Source organism: Suhomyces tanzawaensis (assembly GCF_001661415.1).
Source record: "Suhomyces tanzawaensis NRRL Y-17324 unplaced genomic scaffold CANTAscaffold_5, whole genome shotgun sequence".
NCBI lineage: Eukaryota > Fungi > Ascomycota > Pichiomycetes > Serinales > Debaryomycetaceae > Suhomyces > Suhomyces tanzawaensis.
The window spans coordinates 405643-417251 of record NW_017963640.1 but is presented as its reverse complement, the minus strand read 5'-3'; the positions used below and the strand labels follow the sequence as shown (position 1 = coordinate 417251).

The 11609-nt window shown below is 43.4% G+C and overlaps 9 protein-coding genes across 9 annotated transcripts; 2 read left to right on the top strand and 7 right to left on the bottom strand.

Annotated features, from left to right (window-relative positions):
• Positions 1 to 124: 124 nt before the first annotated feature.
• CANTADRAFT_36319 (metalloendopeptidase) lies at positions 125 to 868 on the bottom strand (the record flags this gene model as incomplete). Its single annotated transcript, XM_020208674.1, has 1 exon — positions 125 to 868. A coding segment is annotated over one exon (744 nt), but the record flags the coding sequence as incomplete, so codon positions are not given.
• A 234-nt stretch (positions 869 to 1102) lies between these two features.
• Positions 1103 to 2688, bottom strand: THI6 (bifunctional hydroxyethylthiazole kinase/thiamine-phosphate diphosphorylase; the record flags this gene model as incomplete). The annotated part of the gene is made up of 1 exon (XM_020207794.1): positions 1103 to 2688. A coding segment is annotated over one exon (1523 nt), but the record flags the coding sequence as incomplete, so codon positions are not given.
• A 239-nt stretch (positions 2689 to 2927) lies between these two features.
• CANTADRAFT_26532 (RNA-binding protein) lies at positions 2928 to 3647 on the bottom strand (the record flags this gene model as incomplete). Its single annotated transcript, XM_020207793.1, has 1 exon — positions 2928 to 3647. A coding segment is annotated over one exon (521 nt), but the record flags the coding sequence as incomplete, so codon positions are not given.
• Positions 3648 to 3799: 152 nt separating this feature from the next.
• Positions 3800 to 6787, bottom strand: TFC4 (transcription factor TFIIIC subunit; the record flags this gene model as incomplete). Its single annotated transcript, XM_020210267.1, has 1 exon — positions 3800 to 6787. The coding sequence occupies one exon, from the start codon at positions 6785 to 6787 to the stop codon at positions 3800 to 3802; it is 2988 nt and encodes a 995-aa protein (XP_020063547.1).
• A 368-nt stretch (positions 6788 to 7155) lies between these two features.
• CANTADRAFT_53590 (uncharacterized protein) lies at positions 7156 to 8133 on the top strand (the record flags this gene model as incomplete). Its single annotated transcript, XM_020210233.1, has 1 exon — positions 7156 to 8133. The coding sequence occupies one exon, from the start codon at positions 7156 to 7158 to the stop codon at positions 8131 to 8133; it is 978 nt and encodes a 325-aa protein (XP_020063546.1).
• Positions 8134 to 8334: 201 nt separating this feature from the next.
• NUO2 (Nuo2p) lies at positions 8335 to 8916 on the top strand (the record flags this gene model as incomplete). Its single annotated transcript, XM_020211740.1, has 1 exon — positions 8335 to 8916. The coding sequence occupies one exon, from the start codon at positions 8335 to 8337 to the stop codon at positions 8914 to 8916; it is 582 nt and encodes a 193-aa protein (XP_020063545.1).
• Positions 8917 to 8985: 69 nt separating this feature from the next.
• On the bottom strand, positions 8986 to 9809 carry CANTADRAFT_265896 (uncharacterized protein). Its single transcript, XM_020207808.1, has one exon. The coding sequence runs from the start codon at positions 9588 to 9590 to the stop codon at positions 9084 to 9086; it is 507 nt and encodes a 168-aa protein (XP_020063544.1). The 5' UTR covers positions 9591 to 9809; the 3' UTR covers positions 8986 to 9083.
• A 277-nt stretch (positions 9810 to 10086) lies between these two features.
• On the bottom strand, positions 10087 to 10467 carry CANTADRAFT_90771 (phosphatase regulator; the record flags this gene model as incomplete). The annotated part of the gene is made up of 1 exon (XM_020211739.1): positions 10087 to 10467. One exon carries the CDS (start codon positions 10465 to 10467, stop codon positions 10087 to 10089), a length of 381 nt encoding a protein of 126 aa, XP_020063543.1.
• Positions 10468 to 10570: 103 nt separating this feature from the next.
• On the bottom strand, positions 10571 to 11251 carry CANTADRAFT_53384 (uncharacterized protein; the record flags this gene model as incomplete). Its single annotated transcript, XM_020210198.1, has 1 exon — positions 10571 to 11251. One exon carries the CDS (start codon positions 11249 to 11251, stop codon positions 10571 to 10573), a length of 681 nt encoding a protein of 226 aa, XP_020063542.1.
• Positions 11252 to 11609: the final 358 nt, after the last annotated feature.

The window sequence follows — 11609 nt, the reverse complement described above, 5'->3', positions numbered from 1 at the left end:
CCATTTCCTCATTGGTTAAATCTATGACTTCCTTGAATTCTTGAAATTTTGATGGCGAGCTTTGTTTTCCTGGATCTTTCACATCTTTCAGTTGTGCCAGTTGATTGCCAGGACCTGCTGTAACTTCAACTTCTTCTATATCAAGCTCTTCCCGAGATGGCTCTGCCTCAGTAACTTCGCTATTACTATGGCACCATTTGTTATCCTTTAGTCTTCTTTCAGCTGCCTGGAGCATCGCCTCGCGAAGTTTTCTGGGGTCCGTAGTCTTGCTGATTCTACCATCTCCGCCTAACTTTCTAACCTCTGCTTTGTACTTCAACTTACTCAACTCCTTTATTCTTTTCTCCTTCACCGAGACATATCCGCCAGAAGGGTTATATCCACTTCCCAACTTCTCTTCTTCGCATCTATATCCAGATGTTGTTGTCTGACCACTTTGAATCTCCTCAAACCGCGTCTTCAACCCGTCCAAAAACTTGTAGAACTTCTCATCGTGTGCTCCATATAAGTTATGGGTGAGCTCGTGTAGGAATGTGCCAATGATATCACCAAGGGGGTAAAACAGTCGGTCGTTGGAATGGTATCTGAGCCGTATCAATATCTTCTGCCCTCGGTTCACATTCAAGCCAAGAAGGTTCGGGTTCTTCGGAAACATCTCGCAAAGGTTTCCCACCTTGAAGTTGTTCTCATGAATTATGGGAGCCACGAGCTTGGCCACTTGATGTAATAGTGAATTAGCATAGTCTTTATCCGGATATCGCTTCAAGGATCCTATTCTGGAAATACTTGATACGGGGGAGGGTTTTTCTGGTTGTGGAGGATTCTTCTTTCTCCTGCTTTCTTTAGAGGTGTTTGCGGGACGAACCATTGCATAACAACCTAGTCATGTAAGAGTGGGGTTCTAGTTCTTAGATTACCCCCACTTGTGATATATTGTACATGTTTCCCTGCGCGCGATGATTGCAAGTTAACCCCAGCAAATGCACGTGCCACGGCTGCAACTTAGCTCTAGGATGTGGAAATTATTGCAATTTGGTAGAGTATTTGGACTTTGTTCTATGAATTTACCAGTACGTGCTTTTAATGCACCCCATTCTATAAAGCAATAACGTATATTTACTAGTATTCGCAGAATGTAATGTCAGGAGGACATCTCAGTGACATATTAATGGGTAAACTCGTAGAGCTTGTCGATAAAATTGATCATGAAAGTCCCCGGAGTTCTCGAATTTTCCCCTGCTAATTTCCCGCAAATGTTATAGAGCTCAACTGCACCGAATACAGCCTCAAACAAGTTAAACTGGGATTCCTTTGAGGCAGCGAATGCTGCAATAACACTACCCAACGAGCATCCAGTTCCAGTGATGGAACCCATCAATTCATGCCCTCCCGGAATTTTACGGTGGTTTCTGCCTTCTATGACATAGTTGACGGCACCAGTAATCACGACAATTGTCTTAAAATCGATCGATACCTCTTCTCCCATTTTGATAATTTGCTCTTCCTTAACGTCTGCAATTGAATCAACCCCTCTCATCAATACTCCCTCGGAAGAATCATCCTGGTAGGTGCTGGTCAACTTGTATATAGCCAGAATTTCACCCACGTTACCCTTAATTACTGACACTTGACCAGCATTCAATAATAACTTGGATGCTTCCAATCTAGCCTTTGTTGCACCTGCAGCCACTGGATCGTAAATAATATGCTTTCCTGCTTTGTTATAAGCATGAAATGCCCTAATGAAAACCTGCAATAATTCAGAGGTTGGAGTACCGACATTCGCTACCAATGCCACCTTAGGCACCGAGGCAAATTCCTCATACTCTTCCGGAAGTTCAGACATGGCTGGTGAAGCTCCAATAGCGAGTGACACATTAGCACTGAAATTCTTCACCACGTTGTTGGTAATGTGATGAACTAATGGCTTATTCTTAAGGACAGAGATTTTCTTTTGGGTGAGGTCAGCATTTGTAGGGGCAAAGCTATCCTCTTTAGCAAAATTAGTAGGTGCGTTGATAATTTCAGCCAATCTATTGGTTGCATTTCCTGCGTCCACGCTGGCCATGATACAAGATACTACTGCCACCCCATCGAGACTCTGGCCTGGAATGGCGCATTGATACAAGACTTTAGCAGCGTTTGAATGATTGATACCACCGATGGCAACAGAAGATATTTTGCGGGTACTATTCTTATTGTGACTGTAGAGTCGCTGCAACATTCGTCTGAGCCCAATGGGACCAGTGCCCCCTGGAGTCTTCACATCTTTTTTGGTGGCAGTAGCATACACAGTTCCAAGGCCCACGTAATCTGCAATGGCATCCTTGCAAACTGCATCAACTTCTTCGGGGTTGGAACAAGTCACTCCGAGTATCTTGTCATTCCCAATAAGCTTCCTCACAAGGGTAGCCGGCATATCATCTTGCCCAACGTGAACGCCCTCGGCATCTATTGCCAAGGCCACATCAACCCTGTCATTAATAATCAAGGGGATTCCTTTCCTTTTTGTCAATTTGTGGACCTGCTTGGCTCTGGTGATGAAATCAAGGGTCAGAATGGACTTTTCACGCAATTGTACAATTGTAGCACCATTCTCAATAGAATCCTCGACCTGTTTCAAGAAGGTCGAGGATTCCGGGATCATAGTGGAGTCAGTCACCAAGTAAAGCGAGTAATCAGTCATGTTGACCTAAACCAGTTCGTACATTTTGTATTATATAGTGAGAGAGTGGTTCTGATCCTTGTAATCGCATACTTTATGCGACTAACTTGCAGGCCTTGTACAACTACAAAAGTTGACAGATAGCCAGTAAATGATCAGCGTAATGGATTCATAGACAAGGATACATACTCCTAGAGTACTAGATTCATCATACTCGATTGATTAGCAAGGTTAATTGTTCAGATCGAAATCTCTTTTTTAGCGTTATTATTATATCTATTATTTCTATAAATTCAGCCCACTGTCTAACCGCACAGATCAATCTAGATATTGTGCTTTAAACTATGCTACTTGATAGGATTCGAATTTGCTTTTGTTGGGAATACTGGGCCCTCTTTTGTGACATTTGTAATATGGCCATCAGTACTTAATAATGAGTGGAATAGGCGCTAATCTTCCTATCATGATTCCCCATCACTTTGGGTTTCCTTGAAGGAAGACATGAGGTTATCCAAATCCATGGAATCATTCTTACCCACCAAGTTCATTAACTCCCGGGTCCTTGCAATTGAGTATTGTTCACACTTTTTGATTGTACCACTTACTCTCGTACATCTGATAATCACGCTGTTTCCTTCAACCGTGTTGATCATAGATAATGCGGCCACGACCACTCGATGTGACTGTCTTCCACATCGTATTATTCCTGTTGATGTTTTATTACTGAAATATTTTACTGTAAGCTGCATTGCAGCAGTTCCTGACCCAAAATCCCCATAAACCTCTTGGATTGTTTTCCGTAGGGCGTTTGTGAGCGTTTTCTGACTTATAGATGCTGGTGATGATTGGTGTAAACTGAGCAAGGCGTCATTTTGGGACCTACTGAAATTATGAAAGTCTTCAGTCAGAGTCTTATCAGGTTCCTCTGAAGGGGGGTACAATATGTCAAAGAGAATGTACCTCTGTTTCAATCTGACCATGGTGTCCGGATGTAGTGTAGTATTGCTTGAGATTGTTCTGATGAGGACATTTGATGGATGCCCGCGTGACTTTGTTCACGTGATCTACGTTTCTAACAAACTATTATACATTAATATTACATACACAAGACTTGTGGGTACCAAGTGGACGGCCTCAGATAGTTAAATATTTTTCTGTCAAGTCTCTGGCCAATAAGGAATTTCCATTTATGTTGTAGATCAAGGCCAAGTTATATGCTGCTTCAACTGACAAATCGTAGGCAACATCGATCTTGCCATTGAACTCCAACACTTTCTCGTAGAAATCAACAGCTAGTGAAGTTAATCCAATCATATGAAAGAATCTTCCAAAATTGTACTGAACTTCTTGTAATTCATAATCAGTAGCTTCTTTCTCGGTGGCTTCCTTGTATTCCAAAAGATAGCTAACACCCTGAAGTAACTGCAAATGTCTATTTGTAGAAAGCCTCTGCATTGACCTGTGCACATGAGCCAATCCCAACATAAGACAAACCATTGGGTCCTGATTATATTCCTTGTAGGCACGATTTAAATAGACGATAGATGAAATATAACTTCTACTTCCTCCCAAAAGGTTCGCATAGACATAAAGTAAATCAATATGATCATTCTTAAACGAAATATCCTTGACATCAGAAGTGATTGTAGCCATACCAACGATCTTTTTCCCAGTTATAATCGAGTCGAACGCTTTAAGTTGTCTTAAAAAGAACTTCTGGTGGTTGTAATTTGTGAAATGCTCCCACGAAACCATTCCTGACGAGAAGCAACACATGAAAAATTTATAGATGAAAGGAGAAAATTGGTTGGTAATTAAAAAGTAACGTATGAATGTAGTGATAATATTCATGTCATTCTTTTTTAACCCAATAATAAGCTTGACAAGTCTCAACATTGATTCTTTAACCTTGTCTTGAATGAATACACTAACATTCATTGATATTTCAATCATTTGATTAGCATTTTCATAATCATGATCATAGTTCAAGACTAGAATAGCATATTGCGTAAATATCTTAAACCATTCATCGTATGAAATACCTCTGTACTCAACTTTGGATGTTAAGAATTGACGAGAGTAATTTTCATTTCCATCATTACCAATTCCTGCGTAAAGATTGTAAACTCTCGCTAACTTTTCATCTATACCCAAATCTTGTTTCCTTCTGTAAAGAATAATACCTTTGAACTGTCTATTCTTGTCTCTGGGAAAAAAGCTTTTGACTCCAATGAAAATTTCCAAAAGTTGATATGCCAATTGAATCCAAGTCTTTATCGCAATCTTTTCGTCTGCTTCACTATTAATGGATTCTTCTAGCCTCTTCATACTTCTGTACTTCTCAAGTACTTTCTTTTTTGCATTATTTTCGAATTCAAATCTCTCCTGGTCTGTAAGTTTCTTAGATCTAGCTGTGAGTTTCTCATTTCGAATAAGGGAAGAATTGTTCAAAATGTCATCATGATCACCATCCATAATATGATCTTCGCCTTCAGATTCCGCGTCGCCTTTATCTGATTTGGCTCTATCCTCTTTGCCTCTTTTTGCAGCGACCTCAACCAATAATATTCTCGCATGTTCGGTATTCCCAAGATGGTATTCCGCTTCTGCTAAGGAAATTTTGTAATCCAAATTATCCTTATCAATGGACAACAATGATTCATATGCTTGCTTTGCTTGGACATAATCTTCTGTTTCAAGGAAACATTTACCTAGCAAGATAATTAATTCTGTGGACCCTTCGAATTCTTCATTTTGGGCTGCTTTTATCAAGAATTGTAAAGCATCTTCGAAGTAACCATTCTCTTCTAAGATTTTTCCGGTTTCAAAATACAAATCACTTATATCATCTGTTTCGTCCAACAAAAATTCAAAATGCCTCATGGCCTCGTCTTTATGGCCTAATCCAAGCCTCAAAGTACCAATTTTAAATCTGATATCGATAGGTAGATCATAAAATTTTTTGATAGCAACCTCTCTAGTTTTAGGGTCAGATAACTTATCGATGAATTCAAACCTTCTCTTTTGGTCGAATTCTGAATCATCATCATTGTCATCCCACCACTTTTCGTCGGTTCTATCTTGAATCCATCTGGCAACAATTTTGGTGACTTTGATACCATTTCTCCATGAGTGTTGTTGTATGTACAATTCAAGTAAGATGTTCAACTCTGCCCACCCGAACTTAGGCTGTTTCTGTTGAGGGGTACCAGCTTGGTTAGTGTTCGAAGGATTGATGTTGTAATCCAATATTTTCATGTATAAGTTGATTGCATCATTGATTCTCTTTTGTTCAACATACACACTTGCCAAGTTCTTAACAATGTTTGAATCTGTAGGATATAATTGACGCACTCTTTGGAACCCTTCCAAAGCCCTTCCGTACTGTTTCTTTTCACGATACAAGATTGCTCTTTCGAGGATATATCTAGAGCTTTTGGAGGTGTTGGAATTGATTGCTCTGGAGTAACAGTAAATTGCTTGGTCGATGTGGCCCAATTCGGTACTCAATTCGGCCACGTTAGACCAGAACTGAGAGTCCCAGGGGTGGATATTGGCTGCAAGCAACCAGTAATTACAACACTTATTCAAGCGTCCTTCCTGCTTGTATATTTCACCCAAAGTTTTGTAGGCACTGAAGTTCTTAGGATCTTTCTTGATCACCTCCAAGTACAAGTTCATGGCCACCTGGAAATCGTTTCTGACGAACGCTTCGTTGGCAAGAGAAAGGTTCTGCCTTACTTCCGGGTCGAGTTCCCTATTGGTGCTCCGCATCATCTTCCGCTTCCAGTAGGACTTGGTGCTCTTGGTGATGGTCTTGGACTTGTTTTTGACTCGAAAGTTACCAGCACTTCGAAGAGCATCTCTGAAGTCGTAGTTGTCACCATAGTCATCCTCTATGGGGATGCCGTCCTCGTCGTACTCTTCTTCCGAGGATGAGAGGAAGAGCTTCTCTTCCTGCTCGCCGTCGTCCTCGTCGTCGCTCTCGCTCATCTCAAAATCTTCCATGAGTTGATCCAACTCGTCATCCGAGTCAATGGGATCGTCGCCGGCCACCAGCACCTGGTTCTTGTCGTTCACGGCGCTGTTGCCTTCGTCCGTCTCGAATACATTGGCAGACATCGTGGGATGTGGGTGTTTACCCACAGGATGCTGGGGGTAAATACCTGCGGTGTATGCAGGTCCAGCACCTCCCTCCAAAAAGTTAACCAGGAATGTTCACGTCCCGTCGACGTTTTCTGGCCCCAAGACGTGGTCCAGATGGACCACGGCTTGGTGCTCGCGACATCCAGAGCTCGTACCAAGTTTGGTACCGTTGCTGTGCTGGCGGTTGTCCCTTCTGGTCCGCAACCGTTAACCCCCAAGTCACGCTCTCTTAGGATTTGCTTTTTTTACTGCCCTCGCTGGCGAACAATGTTTATGCTAGTATATAAGTGGAGTGTTTCCAGTTTGAGCACAACACATTCCCAGATCAGCACCCCCAGCACATAATGGAAGACTTGAGAAAGAGAGCATTCTCCAACACCAATCTCAAGAGATTGGACTCCACGCCAGTATCAGTACACGGCTCGTCCACATCGGTGAACAGCATGCAGAAGACAGACTCGGTGCTCAACCTCACCAAACCGTCGTTGTATGGGATCTACCGCGAGGACTCATACTTGAACTTGAGCACGGGAGCCGGGGCAGACGACCTGGCCATCGAAATACCCGCATCCAAGGATCGCAGACCATCCGAGACCGCTGCGGCCGTCACGATCTCCCACCACACCAAAGTGCCCATTCCCATCAAAGTGGCGGTATTGGCAGGGTGTGCTTTCATCTACAACGAAATCACCAAGCACCTTCACTACAATCACCTCGGCTCCAATGGCTTATCCAACGTGCCTGTCTCCGTGACCAACGCCATCATCTTCAGCATATTCGAAAAGCTCAAGGTTGGCTCGTACATTACCTTGGACCACCTCTGGGCCAAGCGTGCCGACGCCATTTTTGCCTTGACGGTACAGGGCATGTGTATGGCTTTAGTGCACCCTATCTTGGACGCCGTGCTTCCTTCCAAATTGTCGGTGCGCTTGTTGTCCTCCAATCCAAACCCCAACCAGCAACGCAGCTACTCTAACCTTTTCAACGATTTATTGAGAGCCTCTATCACCTTCTTGGGTATCAGCTATGCTACCAGAAAAATCGAATGGGCCTCCTTCCTCCAAGTTTCCATCATCTGGTCCCTTTTGAACCCGGGATTATGGTTGTTACTTGATGGTACCATTTCTGGACTTCTTGCAAGTTTGGCGGCCTCCACAGTGGCCTGTGCCTCAGTGTACTTTGAAAACTACTCATTTATAAAGCATTACGCATCGACACAGTACGACGATTCGATTGCCCTTTGTCTCTGGATTGGCAGCTTCTTCTTCTGCGGGATCATCATCTTCGGAAAGATCGGAAGAGGGTTGTTTGGTTGCAAATAGACTATATAGACTTTATGTGAATGAACGACAACCATGATCATGTGGAACCTCCATACCGGTACACGTGAGTGAGATCACGTGCGCGTTCTCAATCGCATTTTCTTTCCTGTTGATTGGCTGGCTTCCGACCCTTCGCACGACTAAACTATCCAATTGATCAACAGAAATTTCATTATCCAAGTACCAATACATTACTTAATCATGTCTGGAGGTCCAGTTCCAGTTTGGAAGAAATACACCACCCAGTCAACCGGTATCTGGGAGAAGGTCCGTCAAATCCTTTCATTAGTCCCAAACAGATCCTCCGGTAACCCTATCGTTTCGCTCTTCCGTCAATCTCCTCCAGGTGACAGAATCAAAGACGCCAAGAAGTATGTGGACCCAGTAACCTTGCCAGCAGCTGACATCCAAGGTAACCCATACTATAAGAGAGACTACAGAAGAAATTTCCCACAAGTACATGGTTTCAACCAAACCAAGGTTTCTGGATTATTGAAGTTGGGTTCCGCTGACAAGCCAAGAATTTCCATCGGTGACAAGGGTACCAAAGAATTGTCTGTATTCATCGAATCTGCCGAACCAGTGAGCTTAGCTACCACCTTGGCCGGTGTTCCAGCCAATGTTGTCAAGGGAGAATTGTTGGGAGCTCAAGGTGAACCCATAGTGGCCCCATCTTTGAACAAGTTTGAATGGACTATATTACAAGAACCGGAACATGGTATGTACACTGAGCAATACCCATGCCGTATTTTCACTGAAAAGAAGCCTCAAGCCACCCAATAATCATTGCATATTCATATAATAGACTGTCAAGACAGTTGCTTAAATTTACAACTTACGAGCACCACCAATGTAGCCTGTAGTATAGCTGGAATTGGGAACTATGTTGGAATCATTTTCTATCTACCATACCGTTAGAGTCACAGCTTTACCTGAATAACGAAATTACTTCAAATGTAACGGGTCTGAAGCATGGGGAAAACACTGGGAAGCCCATAGAGGCCAAACCAGCACTTCAAGTACTCCAAAACACCGGTTTCTGGTCCCATGAACTCGTCTACGACTTGTAGTGTTTCGCATGGATGGATCGAGAACCACGGAGTGTCAAAAATGGGGTGGCTATCCAACTTGACCAAGTGTCCGTTGCAGTCAATTTCACACAAATTTGTCAATGCCTGCTCTTGCTCCCCCTGATACTTGTTAACTCTGAAGTTGCACACAGGCACCTGGTAGAACTCATCGTACGAGACTGTAAACGTTATACTCAAATCGACATCTCCTATCAACTTAAGGCTACACAAGAAGTACTTGCGTGGCAGGGTTTTGGTGTAATTGCTAAGAATCCGAAACTCGGACCATGGCTGTGTACTTGTTTGCACTAGCTGGAGGCTCTCGATTAAATCGGAATTGAACCTCTCCAAATAATCCTCAAACTGTACATTTGTGATAGGTCCCATGCGAAGACCAACTGGAAACTTGAGATAAGCCAAGTAACCTAACGGGAACAGATTTCAATTGCTAGTGGTAGAGTAAGAGAAAAGATTGACTGTTGTAGAAATAGGTAGATTAGATAAGCAGATCGTGCACTAGCATCAGCTCGTGCACCTAAATGCTGCAGTGGTAGGGACCTATAGTGGGGAAGCTAGGACGATGGGACATGTCAACTAGCATTTACTTACTACAATTCCTTTCAAATTGTATCTCTAAATTGCATGCTGTAATTGACTAAATAGAAGTAATCGAATGGTCAAATCACTTCCTACATGAATCCTGCTTTCGTTATATATTAGCTATAAATGCATATGGCTCGACCGGGATTGCGTGCACTATCATGCGTAGCAAATTCGCTGCACTTCATCTTGGTATTTGGCACGTCGACCCGGAACCTCAAAGGCAATGGAGCCAGGCTCACTTGGTGGCACAATTGATTGTAATATCCTCTGTTGAGCTTGCTTATGATTCTTCCTCCTCAGTGCCAGCACCTTGTGGCGTAGACTCATTCAATAAACCAGACTTTCCATTGTACAAGATTCCGGAGTTACTACCACTTATCGAGTTTCTGTTATAAATCTCCTTGACCTTCTCAGCATTAGGGTGGCCCAATGGCACACCACCAGCAAGGGCAGTTCTGCCGCCTCCCATCTGTTTCTGCATGGCATAGTCCCCGCTGTCAAAGTACTTCTTATCTTGGAACTTGGAGGTCAAGATTTGTTGGGTGGTGGGTAACTTCCCATACATCTTATAAATTCTCAATTCTTGAGGTGACAATTTGGACAAGTCCAAATTCTGGGTGTTCTTGGGTGGCCCCAATGGATCATCCTCGTGTAAAGACATAATTGAAACGGTTGGTTAAACTATAGATAGGAAACGTTTTCAGTTGCTGAGTCATTAATTTTCAGATGCGTTGGCATCACGTGCAAGGAGGGGGTGGCCAGCCTTACCAGATAAGCTGGGCCACTACCGGAACAATCTGGACCAAGAGAATGATCAAGTCCACGAAGTAAACTATAAACGGGTAGAGCTCGAGGGGGATCGGGATGTAACGGGATGGGAGGCGATTGACGTACAATTGGAACACCACCGAGTCATCTGCACTCAAGAAAGTAGGGTCGAAAGTCTGGCCGCGGAATTGGAAATCCACCTGAACGTACAAAGCTAGCTGTTTATCGTCTGATGATAAGCCTAACTCGCTGTCTTTGAGAAACCGGTGGCTGATCGTGAAGTCGTAAGGATAGGTGGTGGGCCAACACACCTTGACGGAGAGAAGGTCACGTGGGCTGTAGCTCGAGTCTTGGTAGTTATTAATGCGGACCAATAATGTGTTCCAAGGCGACTTTTTGGACGAAAAGCCAGCCAAAGTATCATACGGGACTTCGATGATGTTCGAGATTGGCTCTTGAATGCCCCCGATGTGGCCTATCGGATAGTCGGTGAGCAATGCATGTGTATGATTGATATGGTGGAGATCGCGATTGAGACGAGCATCAGCGGAGACTGGACCTAGATGAGGTGGAATGTTGAAGTACAAGGGTACTCGCATCAAATACGTCTCTGTATTGGCCATACATTGGCCGAGGAGCACGAGGATACCGATCGTCAATGAGAGTAACGGAAGCATTGCCCTCTATTCTATCAATGCTTCCGAGATGAGTGCGTATTCGTGCCTGCACACGAGTAGTCGCTGGAACACACCACTATTGGTACGAACACGGACATGGTCGGTTATAGAGAGACAAGGCAAAACTGATCATACCGGCGAGAATAGATCAGAAGTTGCGTATAACGAATTGAGTTAATTACGGTGTAAATGTGTTCTGCGTACAAGATTAGTTGAAGTAATATGCATTTGGAATTTTCCGACCGATCAATTGGTTTAATTTGCAGCAAGAGGGTCTTGGAACCAACTAGCAAACTGGCATTCAAGACGAAAATAATCTCTTGACCAACCACATAAAAACAGCGTGGCTGGTAGTACT

Excerpts from the sequence above, each read along its gene's own strand:
- CANTADRAFT_265896 (XM_020207808.1), bottom strand. The coding sequence starts at position 9,590 with ATGGGACCTATCACAAATGTACAGTTTGAGGATTATTTGGAGAGGTTC.